The following is an 11,890-nucleotide window of genomic DNA, read 5'->3' on the forward strand; positions in this document are numbered from 1 at the left end:
GAGGTGGTTCAACCCCTGACAGTTTTCTTGACAGTTTTCCTTGTCACAGAATGAGTTCTATTGATGTGTTGGGACGAGACCTTCAACAGTCTGGGGAAGGGAACCTGGGATGTGTCTGTGTTGTGGATGCAGAGCAGTGAGACACAAGACTTTTCCATGTGTCACTGGAAACATGGAGCTCAGTTCCTGGTGCAGAGTTGTCTGTCCATCTCTGCCCTGTGCTGCAGTTGCCTCTGGTTGGGATGTTCCTGCAGAGCCCTGAGCTCCTGTGCTGGGAGGAACAGAGGGCTCACTCCTGACTGCTGATGGTTTTACCTTGTGCAATACATGAGGGAATCTGCAGGGACAGGAACCTTCTGTGACTTGTGTTCTCATACTGAATCTCTAGAGTTGAGACTGCAGAGAGGGAAGCTTAGAAATAAATTTAGGTGGGAAAGGGAGGGAGAAAGAGTTACAGCCTAAAAGCATAAGGAGGTGCCTTGAAAAATTGTGAAATCACAGGAAAGATGAAAACATTTTGATATGCCAAATGTTACCTTAAATTAGGGTTTGGTCATGTAGGTACTCTTTAGTAGGGAAAGATGATATAATCACTCTGGAGCTTTGATTGATTTACCCCAGTCATTGGATGGCTTTTAATTAGCCTAGAATGGGATGATAAGCTGTATTGAAGAGAGGCTGCAGCTGATGCTCTTTGTTTCTTGTTTTGCTTTCCACATTTGGAAGCATCAGCACTACTTGCTGGCTTGCTGAGATGATAGGCATTTAATGGAGATTATCAGGTTGTTTGTGAAGTATGAAGGGTTTGGTGGTTTTTCACCTGGATCATTTGCTAGGACAGCTCAATATTGCAAAATGCCAAATAAGGTGGTGAGAATGCTGATTAGATTTTCTGTTGCCCTGGGAGAGAATGGATCTGTTTGTCTGGAATGAAGCTGTCAGACGTTTATTAGTCCCATGGCTGCTGGGTAAGTACATTATTTAATTCCAAAGTGTGAAATACTAGGAGAAGAAACTGTGAAGTTGCACCCAGGTGTCTGCAGTGTCTCTCATTGTCCTGCCCATTGCTCAGCTGGCTGGTGTGGGTGAGCAGCCAAAGGAGAAATCACTGTCTTAGGGAAACAGCAGAGCTCAAACATTCAGCATCTCTCTGCTGCTGTCTCAGTCCTGTTCAACTACCTGATCAGGGTGGGTCTGGTTACTGCCTTTCCCTGGGAGGAAAGGGGTGTAAAATTATGGGGAGGGAGGGATTTAGCACTGCTCAAAGCCCATCTAACAAGGTTTGAAAGATCCAAATTGAAGATCCAGTGACAGCAAAGGAAGAAAACTAAACTCTGGTGTGAATGCTAGAGGTAACTATTCTTAATTTGCTTTAAAGGAGGAGACTGAAAACCTGTGACTGAGGTTCCAGGAAGGAAATTGTAAAGCAAACCATTGCTAATGTTTTCAGAGGCATGTGGCAGGGACACACTGACTGGTGCAGAAGCATTTACAGCTGGGCAGGCAGGGCTGCCTCACTCCAGAGCAATTCCTTCCTCTGCTGGAGCACTTTGGGTTCTGGTGTCAGTGCCTGTGTCAGGCAGCCAGTGCAGCTCCAGAGGCTGGGCTGTGCACAAGCACTGTTGGGATGTTCTGAGGTTGAGCCAGTGTGCAGAAGGGAATGCTTTTCCCTAAGTGCTTGTCCAGAGTGGTGGCTACTGTGTAGTTGCAGACTGATGCAATATTTTGACTATGCTGAAGAGAAACCTGTGCCTTTTGCTGTCATACCTTGTTTAAAACACAGTTCTGCAGTATCAGTTCATACCAGACCAAGGACTGAGGAGCAGTTTGGTTCTTGATGGTTTGCTCTTATCTTTAAATCCCCATCATTTGTGGACTTCAGAAGTTACAACTTGTGCTTTGTGCAGCTTCCTCTTAATCAGTAGTGACTGAGTTTGTGAGAATCAAAGATAAATCTGAAAAATCCAGCTGGGACCTGGATAATTTTGTCATATCAAAGCAGTAGACAAAACATTTCAATTTTTTTTCTGGCACACTACCTCTCTGGAGCAGCTGCACTTTATCACAGAAGGCTACAAGTGGTGGGATGTGCTAAACTACTCCAGTGAGCTACCTGTGGAGGCTGAAAGAAGGAAGATGTCATTCCCTGTGGCCTTGCTGAAATGCCACATTTGTTCTCTCTTTTCTCTTGGTCATGACTTGGGTACCTGGTTGTCACTTGAATGCCAGAGGTAAGCAAAAAGAGCAGAAAAAGTGGAGGGGCACAATGCTGCTTTTAGGACATTTTCCCTCATTACAGCCTGGTCACTCTGCTCTGAGTGAGCTCGCAGTGACCTTGTTTTTAAGGCAACAGGATCCTCCAAAGGAAAACATGGAAAACCTCACACTTGCTGCCTGTTCAGGCTATTTCACGCAGCAGATTTTGATTAAGGATGCCAGATAATGGCAAGAAAATTGAGTCTTGGGGGTAGACTGAACTCTTCTTTTTGGACTGGTTACTGTTGGGGACTAATTTGCCCTTTCTGATGAGGAATATTGCACGTGTTTCCAGAGTGAGCACTAGAGTGAATGAGCTCCTAGAGGAGCAGCTCAGCTCCAAGGAAACTGAATTATCTCTGGAGCAAGATACTGAATTACAGAGAGAAAATCACCATCAGGTGGGTAGCTGGTTCCAGTTTGAAGGTGTAATTGTTCAATGGACTGGAGAGTTGGGGCAATAGTCGTGTAATAACCCAAGCTGCAGAAGGACAGAGTTCTTGAACAGAGAGATGAAGATTGCCCACATCCCCATTTCTGATACTTTTCTGGTCCTTTTCAAATTTGATCTCTGAATTGTTGAGCACAACCAGTGCAGACCTCTTGGACAACAGCTGGTACTTAACTCCTCAGCAGTGCTATCAGAAGAGTGACTGGGCAGAACTTCTGATGTAGAATTGCTCAGCACATATTCTTCTGAGGAAGATTTTCATTTCCCAAATAAATAAAACATTAATCCTGCCTGCTAGCATACAGAGCAGTAATGTTTGTCAGGGATTTTCCTTCTCCTAAGCAGCCTTTTGTATGGAGGAATTACTCTGTGCTTTAGAAATGCAGAGCCTTCCTGCTGCCCTGGCTGCACAGAGCATCCTGAATGACTGAAGGGTCAGGGGTGAGCTGGGTTTCTTTCCCTGGAGGCATTCAGCAGTGTTCTCCTCAGGAATGTGAAGGGCTGTTTTACACTGACTCAGATTGTTCAAGGGCAAACACATTAAGCTGGGTTTGAAAATAATTTATTCTTTATTTTCTACCTCCTTTTTGTTCTGTTATATATGAAATTAAGTGTACATGAACCAAACAGGCTCTATTTTTAATTCTCAGCTGGCCCATTCCTTGCAACCTGTTGCAAAGGTGTTGGTCCTGATTGTCCCTGCTCAGCTGACTCACACAGTGACTTCTGCTTTACTTGGAGCTCTGCTCAGGAGGAGGGTCACACTCAGCAGCACAGCCCAAGTGCCACTGCCAAAAGCCACAGCTTCAAATAAGATGCTCTGTGATGGATGTGCAGTCCAGCCCGCTCTTAGCCACCTGAAACTCATCTCCTCTTCTTCCTAATTTTTAAAGCACCAGCTCCAGCAGAGCCTCGAGTCTGCTGGCAACCAACCGAGCAGTTCCCCTGCAGCTCATCTTTGTTTCATGAGGGATGTCTTGTGTCTGCCTCCCAGGCTGCACCTCCTCTCCCTGTCCTCTCTGGGGAGCCTCCCCGTGGGCTGGGAGCCGTGGACACTTTGGTTTACCACCTGTCACTGTGCTGTGTTCCCAGCAGGTTCTGTCTTTCCAGCCACCTTGTTCCTGCAGCCATTTGCCACAGTGCAGCAGAGGAGCTGGGGCAGAGCAGTTGTGCTGCTGCTCCTCAGGTACCAAGGGGGTCTGTTCAGCCTCAGCCCCCCCAGGTACCTGCTGGTATCTCTGCAATGTGTGTGAGCCACATCACCCTCTTGGTATTCCCTCTGAGGTGTGCAAGGTAACCCGAGCTCCAGATCCTCACTGGCACAGGGATGGTGACAGCTGCAGCCCTGCTGACAGCTCATGGAAAGGACAGGGACATCTGAAACCCTCTAGCCCCCAGCACTGCAAATTCCCCTGTCACAGGCCTCTGCCCAGCTTCCTGGGTCCCTAGCCACCCTTCTCAGCAGAGCCTCTGGATGCCAGCAGCATTTTTTTACCCACCTTTGGGACTGTTGGGTCAGTTATTGTGTTCTGAGGCAGTACAGTGCCTGGAGGAGGGTATCGGCTTGAAGCCATTGAGCTCATGCTGGTGTGAGAGCTCCCCAGTGCCCTCACATCTCCCTCCCAGCTTTTGGGTGGATGTGGGTTTATACACAGGGCACCCAGGTATAGGGAGGTGTGACAGTGATACAGTATTCCCAGTGGGGCTGGAGGTGAAATAGCAGGGCAGTGTGAAATAAGTCTGGAGTAATTTCCCTGGTAAGCTCCAGAATTTCGATGGCAGTTCACTCTCTCTCTCAACTTTGGAGATCCCCTTGGGGTGACAGAAGATTCTTCAGACTGCTGTAGGGGGATTAAGTAGGTTAAACAAGCATCATAGCACAGGGTTGGAGTTGCATCAGCCATGGCAGACCCTGGGGGTTTCCCTCTTGTACAGACTCTCTGTGCAGCTTCTGCTTGCAGGAATTGCCCTTTGCACTGTCTGACAGTGCCAAGGACTTATATCGACCCTGGTTCCTGAACAGAAATGGTGCCCAGGTGCTGTGTGCTCCTGGAGGTCCAGGCAGCACCCAGGAAACAGCTGTGTCTGCAACCAGGAACAGCAAAAAGAAAATATTTGGTTTAGATGCTTATAGGAACTAAGTAAAACCTTTGATCTCAAGAGGGTTTCCTGTTTGTAGAGGAAAAGCCTTGGGTCCCAGAACAGGAGCAGGGAGTCTGAGCAAACCCTTCCTGGGTACAGGGGTGCCAAGTAACATTTTGCACTTTCCTGTGATGACAGTGATCTTCCAGGGAACAGTTTTCATCCCTGGCATGAGCTCAAGGAAATACAGTCAGGTCTTGGTCTTTGTGTGTGTCCTTCCCCCCCCACACACCCCCAAGGTCAGATGAGAACACCAGTGGGTATTGCAGGAGTAACTGTTTGAATGCTCACATAATTAATGTATTCCAGAGATGGGGGATCTGAGATGCTTGTGATTGTCTGTGGTGCACATCGGCCTGCAAAAGGGTATAAAATGCTGCTGCAGTCTGAGCCAACCAGGCAAACTGGTCTCCTGAGGTCACAGGCAGCCTCTGGGTGGTGTTTGTCTCTCCTATCCCCTGCAGGGACACCTGCAGGGTATGTCCAGGGCAGAAATGCCTTTTGAGATAACGCAGAATACAGAACATACAGAACACTGACTTTTGGAGGGGTGAGTGAAAAATGCTAAGATCTGCTCAAATAGAGAGATAAAATCCTAAAGTAGCTCCGTAGGTGCTTACTGCTTTTTGTCATTTCTGCAAAGCTAAAGACCTAGCCAAACTTGCTTATATTATAATCCTTTAAACACAGACTGTGACCTAATCTGAGACTAAGTGGAATGAGCCTCACTGAGACTTCTCTGAGAAATTTAGAAAGTGAGGGGGTCTCACTGAAGCTCAACGGGAGGGACCACTCCTGTATATACTATATTTTGTAACAGATGTTAGAACTGTTATTTAGATACTGCATTGACAATATTTAGGTATTGTATCAGCAATAGATCTAACCATAATCACCCATAAAATCACTGTGTCTTACTTCTCACGCCCCACCAAGAACCTTCGCTCGACTACTCTGTTACACCTGGGCTGCACAAGACCCCAAGTTGAAGGATATCTTCGCACAGCCTTGGTCTGCTGCTGCCTCTGCTTAGCAGGTGGTTGTGCCTTTTGGGGCTGGGGGAGATCAGCACACATTTTACCCTGCGACCCCAGGAATTCTCTTCCCATCTGTTTCAGGAAACTTTCAGCTGCTTCTATAAATGCTGAAGAAACTGAGCGCGGTCGGTCCAGAGGAGCCGTGTGTGTGAGTGGGGTGGTGCTGATGCCTCCACGAGGGATGCCGGCAGGATGGCAGACACTGGGAGGACCTCTGCACACCCCAGGCCACCCTGCAGTGCCCATTCCCTCTGCTGGGCACAGGGCCAGGACAGAAATGCCTTTCGAGATAACAGAGGCGCCAAGCCCCATCAGCTGCTCTGTCCATCTTTAGCCTGCTCTCCGGTTACCACCTCCCACAGCTGCCTCCAAAGATAGGCAAAGCCACCTCCTGGAGCCTGGGCTGGAAACTGTGGGGAAGCAGAGGAGGGATCACAGGCAGGGATGAGCCTGGTGGGATTTCTGTGGAAGGAGTGAAGGACGCCGTGAGTTCTCCTCAGCGATGGCTTTGCTGTGCTACAACAAGGGCTGCGGGCAGAGGTTTGATCCTGAGCACAACACTGAGGGTGAGTGGGCCCATGTGCCCTGCCCCAGGGGGAGTGGGAACATGTGCTGCTTTCCCAGTGTGTGGCCCTGGCTGCCATGCTGCAGCTGGAGCTGCCAAGCCCAGCACAAGGAGCCCACATGGCAGGAACTGGCTCTGGACCTGTTGGTTGTCACGGGTGGTTCGTGGGCAGGATCGCTTCCCCTGAAAGCTTTTGCCTGGTTTTCCCTTTTCAGACTCCTGCCTGTATCACCCAGGTGTCCCCATCTTCCACGATGCCCTCAAGGTGAGTGGGGCAGGAGCAGGGGCTGCAGCTGCAGGGGCTGACCTTGTGCCCAGCAGGGTTGCCCACACCTGACCAGCTTGTCATCTCCTGCTGCCTAGGGCTGGTCTTGCTGCAAGAAACGCACAACAGACTTCTCTGAGTTCCTCTCCATAAAGGTGAGAGACCCACCAGCCCAAATGCACACAAATGCTCTTCCTCCATCCTCTCCTCCTGGCCCCTGCCCTGTCCTGTCCCATCTCCATCCTTTACCAAGGCTACCCCTTTTGCCCTGGCAGCCAGGGATTTCCTATCTGCTTCCAAAGAGTCTGCAAGCAAGGGTGCTGCTCCCAAAGTGCAGGGAAGGTTCTCCTGCAGAAGGGTGTTGGAAGGGGCTGGTATCCCCCACCAGGATCCTAAATGCCCAAAGGAACATAAATGCCCAAAGCATCAGCACAGCTGAGAATGTCTCAGTGGTCCTGGGGGAGTGAGGAGGCACCAGAGGTCTGGGAACATGGAGGAGACTCCTGCTGCCATTCAGCTGCCACATTGGGGTGCAGCAGGGCTGCCTGCCATGGCCCCAGAGAGGCTGACACACCACCTTGCCCCTGAGAATTCCCATGGACACAGCCCCTGCCCTGGTGCAGCGTCAGAGCCCATCCCTGCAGGACACAGAGCCCCCAGAGCGTGGAAACTCGCAGGGTTTGGGAGCAGCCACCGTGTTTGGGAGTACAAAGCAGTCATCAGGCTTGCCTCTGATGTTCAGGGATGCACAAAGGGGTTTCACAGCAAGGAGAAGTCCCCTGAGCCTTCCAGCCAAGGGGAGACCTCAGATGAGCCGAAGGCCAAGCCAGCAAAGGAGCTCATCTTTCAAGGACCAAAATCAGCTGAGAAGATGCTGCGGGAAAGACCAAGGTGAGATAGGCTCAGCTTACAGTGTTGTGAAGCTTCTGCATGTGTCCTGCCCTGCTGCTTCCTCAGGAGAGGCAACAACACTCAAATAGCAAAAAAACCCCGAATACTCAGCCTTTGCTGCTGCTGTTTCCCAGCTCTGATGAGCCAAGACAACTGCTGCCCATTAAAGTATCCAGGTCTCTGGAGCAGGCACTGGAGAAACTGAACCTGTCCTCCAAGGACAAGACCCTGGAGAGCAGTGGCACAGGTAGTGATGAGCTGTTGGATGGCGGTGGGGTTGCACATGGCGAGCTCAGCAGGGGGTTTTGTGTGAGGGGTTCAGTGCTGGGCTGCGGGTGCTGCGTGTTCAGCCACCTGCAAACCCGCAGAGCTGGGCCCTGGGGGGGCACTGCAGTGGGCTGTGCTCAGCTGGTGAGCTGAGTGCAGGGCTGAGGGGGGATCAGGGGCCAGGTGAGGGTGGGGTGTGTGTGAAGCTGTGCTGCTCTTGCAGGGGAGGCGGCTGCCCAGGCGACAGCTGGCACCAGGTGCAAGAACGCAGCCTGCAAGGCGGTGAGTGCCCGGCAGGGTCCCTGCTTTGCCCTCCTTTCCCCATGACCAGGAGCATCACGGGGCTCATCACCCAGATGACACTATCTGGGTGCAGGGAAGGGTGTCAGGCAGGTGGGAGGTGGCAGTGCCCATCTGCTCCATAGGCTCATCCCGTCCTCGCAGCGGCTGCCTCTGTCATCTCCCAGCCACATTCCTGCAAGAGGCTTCCAGATTGGTGGTACACTCGTGTTTCACTGCTGCCCATTGCTTGCAGTGAAACATAGCACAAAGTCAGGATTGGGCGTGTAAGTAAAATGCATTTAATTAACGCTGCACAGCCCACTTTGTGTCTTGCCCCAAGGCTGCCTCGTGTAGCACTGTCTGCCTCGAGGGAGCAGTGGGAGGGCTGGAATGCTTGGGAAGCAGCAGAGCTGGAGCAAGCAGGGAGTGAAAGGCAGGAGGTAGATGAGAACATGAGACTGACACGCTCAGGGAAGGAGGGGAAAGGACAGGATGGACAAATGGCCCTTTGCACCTCAAAGTGAGTTCTTGTGGTGTCCAAACCAGCTCCAGGCTGGGAACTGGCTGTGTTTGGGAGACGGTCAACAGAAGGGCTGCTCTCAGGGTCATGGGGGTGACACTGTTGTCCCAGGAAAGCCAGGGTGGCTGCCCTGCCAGCAGGGAGTAGGGATCAGTGCTGGGCTGCTGTCTGAGTGTAGTCCCAGAGTAAGTCTTCACAGATGCTGGGCCTGGCAAAAGGCTGATGTTGGGCATTGTGCTGTGCCCTGTGTGTGGATGGGCATCGATGAGTGAACACCTGGCTGTGCCACATCATGCTGCGCCACAGGCACAGACAGAACTGTCCTCTGCTTCTCTCTCCACAGATCTACCAGGGCCCAGAGAGTAACACAGAGGTTTGTACGTTCCATCCTGGCGTTCCTGTCTTCCATGAGGGGTAAGAAACAACCCTTTGCCAGAGAGCAGACTCACCCTGCTGAGGGCTGAAAGTGTTGCATTGCAAGGTTGTGTGGCCTCAGCAGCACAGCCAGGGCAGTTGTGGGTGATGACAGGGGGCAGGAGGAGCTGTTGGTTACAAGACCCTCTCCGTCCACACCACAGTGTGGTCCCCTGTCCTGCTCCTGTGTGCACTCCCCACTCAGGTCACCCTGGTCTCCTCAGGATGAAGTACTGGAGCTGCTGTGGAATCAAAACAACGGACTTCAGTGCCTTCATGGACCAGCCAGGCTGCAGCAGAGGGTGCCACTGCTGGACAGAGAAAGGGGTAAGGACAGAGAACTGCAGAAAACTGAATTTAGTTTGAGGCTTTCCCTCAACAGCAACAGCCCCTGCAGTGCCCTCCAGACTGAGTTTCCTGATTGCACACAGCACTTATGAGCCTGGGCACAGCAGAGTGACTCTGGAACAAGAAGGGGATGTCTCTGATCTTAACAAGTCCTGGATCAACCCTAAGCACAGTACAGATATCCCATGTTGCATGGGACAGCCTGGCAGGGGCTGCCCACCTTTGCATGAACCACCTTCCCTCAAAAACCTGCACGAAAGGGAGGGTTGGGTCTTGCTCAGCTGATGCCAACCTCAACCTGGAGGAGATGTGCGAAGGAGCATCCTCTGGCTCAGACATCCCCTCTGTTCGGGGTGTGCCTGAGCTCCAGCTGTGCCGTGATGGGCTCCTCTCCTCGGCAGGACAAGAAGGCAGTGCTGTGCCGGCAGGACTGGCACCAAACCAGCAGCCAGGTGGTGGTGACGGTCTATGCCAAGAACCCCCTGCCCGCCCTCAGCAGGGTCAAAGCCAATCGCACTGTGGTGAGTGGGGCCAGCAGAGCTGGGGTGGGGGGTGTCTTTCTGTGGCACCACCCGATTCTGATGAGCCAGGAGCCAGCCGGGGACCCGGTGCTCCTTGATGGTCTGTTGGACTTGCTACAGGCAGGGTTGGCACTGCCAGCCAACCTGCTGTCCCTGAACTGAGAGCCTGGTGGCTTCACTGCTGCAGCAGCATCTGCCTGGCAGCTCTGGCTTTCAGCCTCACTGGGTGGCTTTGCTGGCCTTGAATCACCCAACCCGTGACAGAGGTGAACCTGGTATGCTCTGAAGGGAGTGAAATGTTGCCAGGTGCTGAGGGGATCACCAGGCCATCACACTGGAGCCTGGATGTGGGATGCATTATGACGCTGAAAGGAGGCTGCACTGTCCGGGGGAAGAGCTCTGGCAGTGCTGTGCTGCCCACTCAGATCATTTTCTGTTGATGTTTCAGATTGAGGCTCATGTCATCTTTGAAGGGAATAAGATTTTCCAGGCAGAACTGGAGCTCTGGGGGGTAAGATCCTGTTTATTTTGATTTCCCTGTTCCAGCAATCTGCATGGGGCTGGGCTGCAAGGCTTTGAGGCAGCCTGGGCTTGCTCTTGGTCCTGGGCCGGGTTGCCCAGGTATGGGCATTTATAGCCATCTCTGCTAGGAAATGCCTTAAGGGTTGTGGGGAGGCTGAAGTGGCTGCACTGATCAATCCTGGACTAAGATCAGAGCTGGAGGTCATTGCCAGCTCTATAGGTATTCTGGGCTTGGTCTCAGGCTGCCCCAAATGCTCTTTGGCCCAGCAGATCCCCCTCTCCCCCTGCAACCCTGCTGTGAGTTGCAGGCAGCAGCGAGAGGGGAGAGACTGATTTTTTCAGCTGCTTGCTGGCTGGGGAGGAGCACTGAGACTCAGGAATTTGCATGTGCATTTCTTGTCTGTATTTCTAGTGCGTGCTGCCTGTGCCTGCAGGCAGCAGAGGGCTGACAGGTGTGGGTATGGCTGTGTCTGAGCACAGCTCGCTGCTGGGGAGAGGCTGTGCCACAGCTGCGCATGTGACTGTGGTGAGCTGAGCTCTCCTGAGCTCTGTACCAGCACTGTTGTGCTGCTCAGACACAGCAACGTGAAGCTGAGCTCAGCTGCAGCCCAGGTTTCTCCCAGCACACAGGGAGAGATTTCTCCTCTCTTCTCCTCTGGCAGGGCTCTGCCACTATGGGGAAAGATAAGCATGTGCTGCCTGCCCTCCCCTGCCCGGCTCACTGCACCTTTCCCTCTCTCCAGACCATCGAAATACAGAAGAGCTTTGTGAGCATGGTCCCAACCAAGGTGGAGATCACGCTTTGCAAAGCCAGCCCTGGCTCCTGGGCCAGGCTGGAGCTCCCCCAAAGCAGGTTGCAGCCCTGTGGTGAGCAGGAGAAGGAGGCTGCCAACGCAGAAGAGCCTGGGGCAGCGCAGGAGGAGGACTCTGATGACAGCTTGAGCTGGTCGGAGGAGGAATATGAAGAGCTGGAGATGGGAACACCGAGCAGCTGACAGTCCAATGCTTCAGCAGCTGAGCAGTGCTGGTTCCTGAGCTGCTGGTGACCTTGACACTGCCTCCAGAGGAGCAGACCTAACCCTGGACCGCGTGCAGGCTGCAGTGTGCCCTCTCCCCTGGTCAGAAGGAACAAGTAATAAACACCCAGAGCAAAGGTTGTACTCTGAAATCCCTGACAGGCGCTTAAGAAACGTCAGTGGGCCAAACCCTGCCTTCTGCCACTTCCTCTCCCGTGTCTGGCTGGGGCAGAACAACAGAAGGAGCTCCCCTGTCTGCACCTCAGGCAGCCTGGGCCAGGTGTCCCTGGGGCCCGGGTGCTCAGAGCTGGGCATCCTGCCTGACCCTGGCATTCCTGGGGGTGCTCACAGCCCGGCATCCTGCCTGACCCTGGCACTTCTGGGGGTGCCAAG

General features: G+C 52.6%; 1 protein-coding gene across 1 annotated transcript; it reads left to right on the forward strand.

Moving 5' to 3' along the window:
* Positions 1 to 6,244: 6,244 nt before the first annotated feature.
* ITGB1BP2 (integrin subunit beta 1 binding protein 2) lies at positions 6,245 to 11,649 on the forward strand. The gene is made up of 11 exons (XM_032702502.1): positions 6,245 to 6,452; positions 6,667 to 6,716; positions 6,815 to 6,871; positions 7,459 to 7,607; positions 7,742 to 7,854; positions 8,098 to 8,156; positions 9,020 to 9,090; positions 9,315 to 9,417; positions 9,840 to 9,959; positions 10,408 to 10,470; positions 11,225 to 11,649. Exons 1-11 carry the CDS (start codon positions 6,389 to 6,391, stop codon positions 11,474 to 11,476), a joined length of 1,101 nt encoding a protein of 366 aa, XP_032558393.1. The 5' UTR covers positions 6,245 to 6,388; the 3' UTR covers positions 11,477 to 11,649.
* The last annotated feature ends 241 nt before the right edge of the window (positions 11,650 to 11,890 follow it).

Source organism: Chiroxiphia lanceolata, chromosome 14 (genome assembly GCF_009829145.1).
Source record: "Chiroxiphia lanceolata isolate bChiLan1 chromosome 14, bChiLan1.pri, whole genome shotgun sequence".
In the NCBI taxonomy this organism is placed as follows: Eukaryota; Metazoa; Chordata; class Aves; order Passeriformes; family Pipridae; genus Chiroxiphia; species Chiroxiphia lanceolata.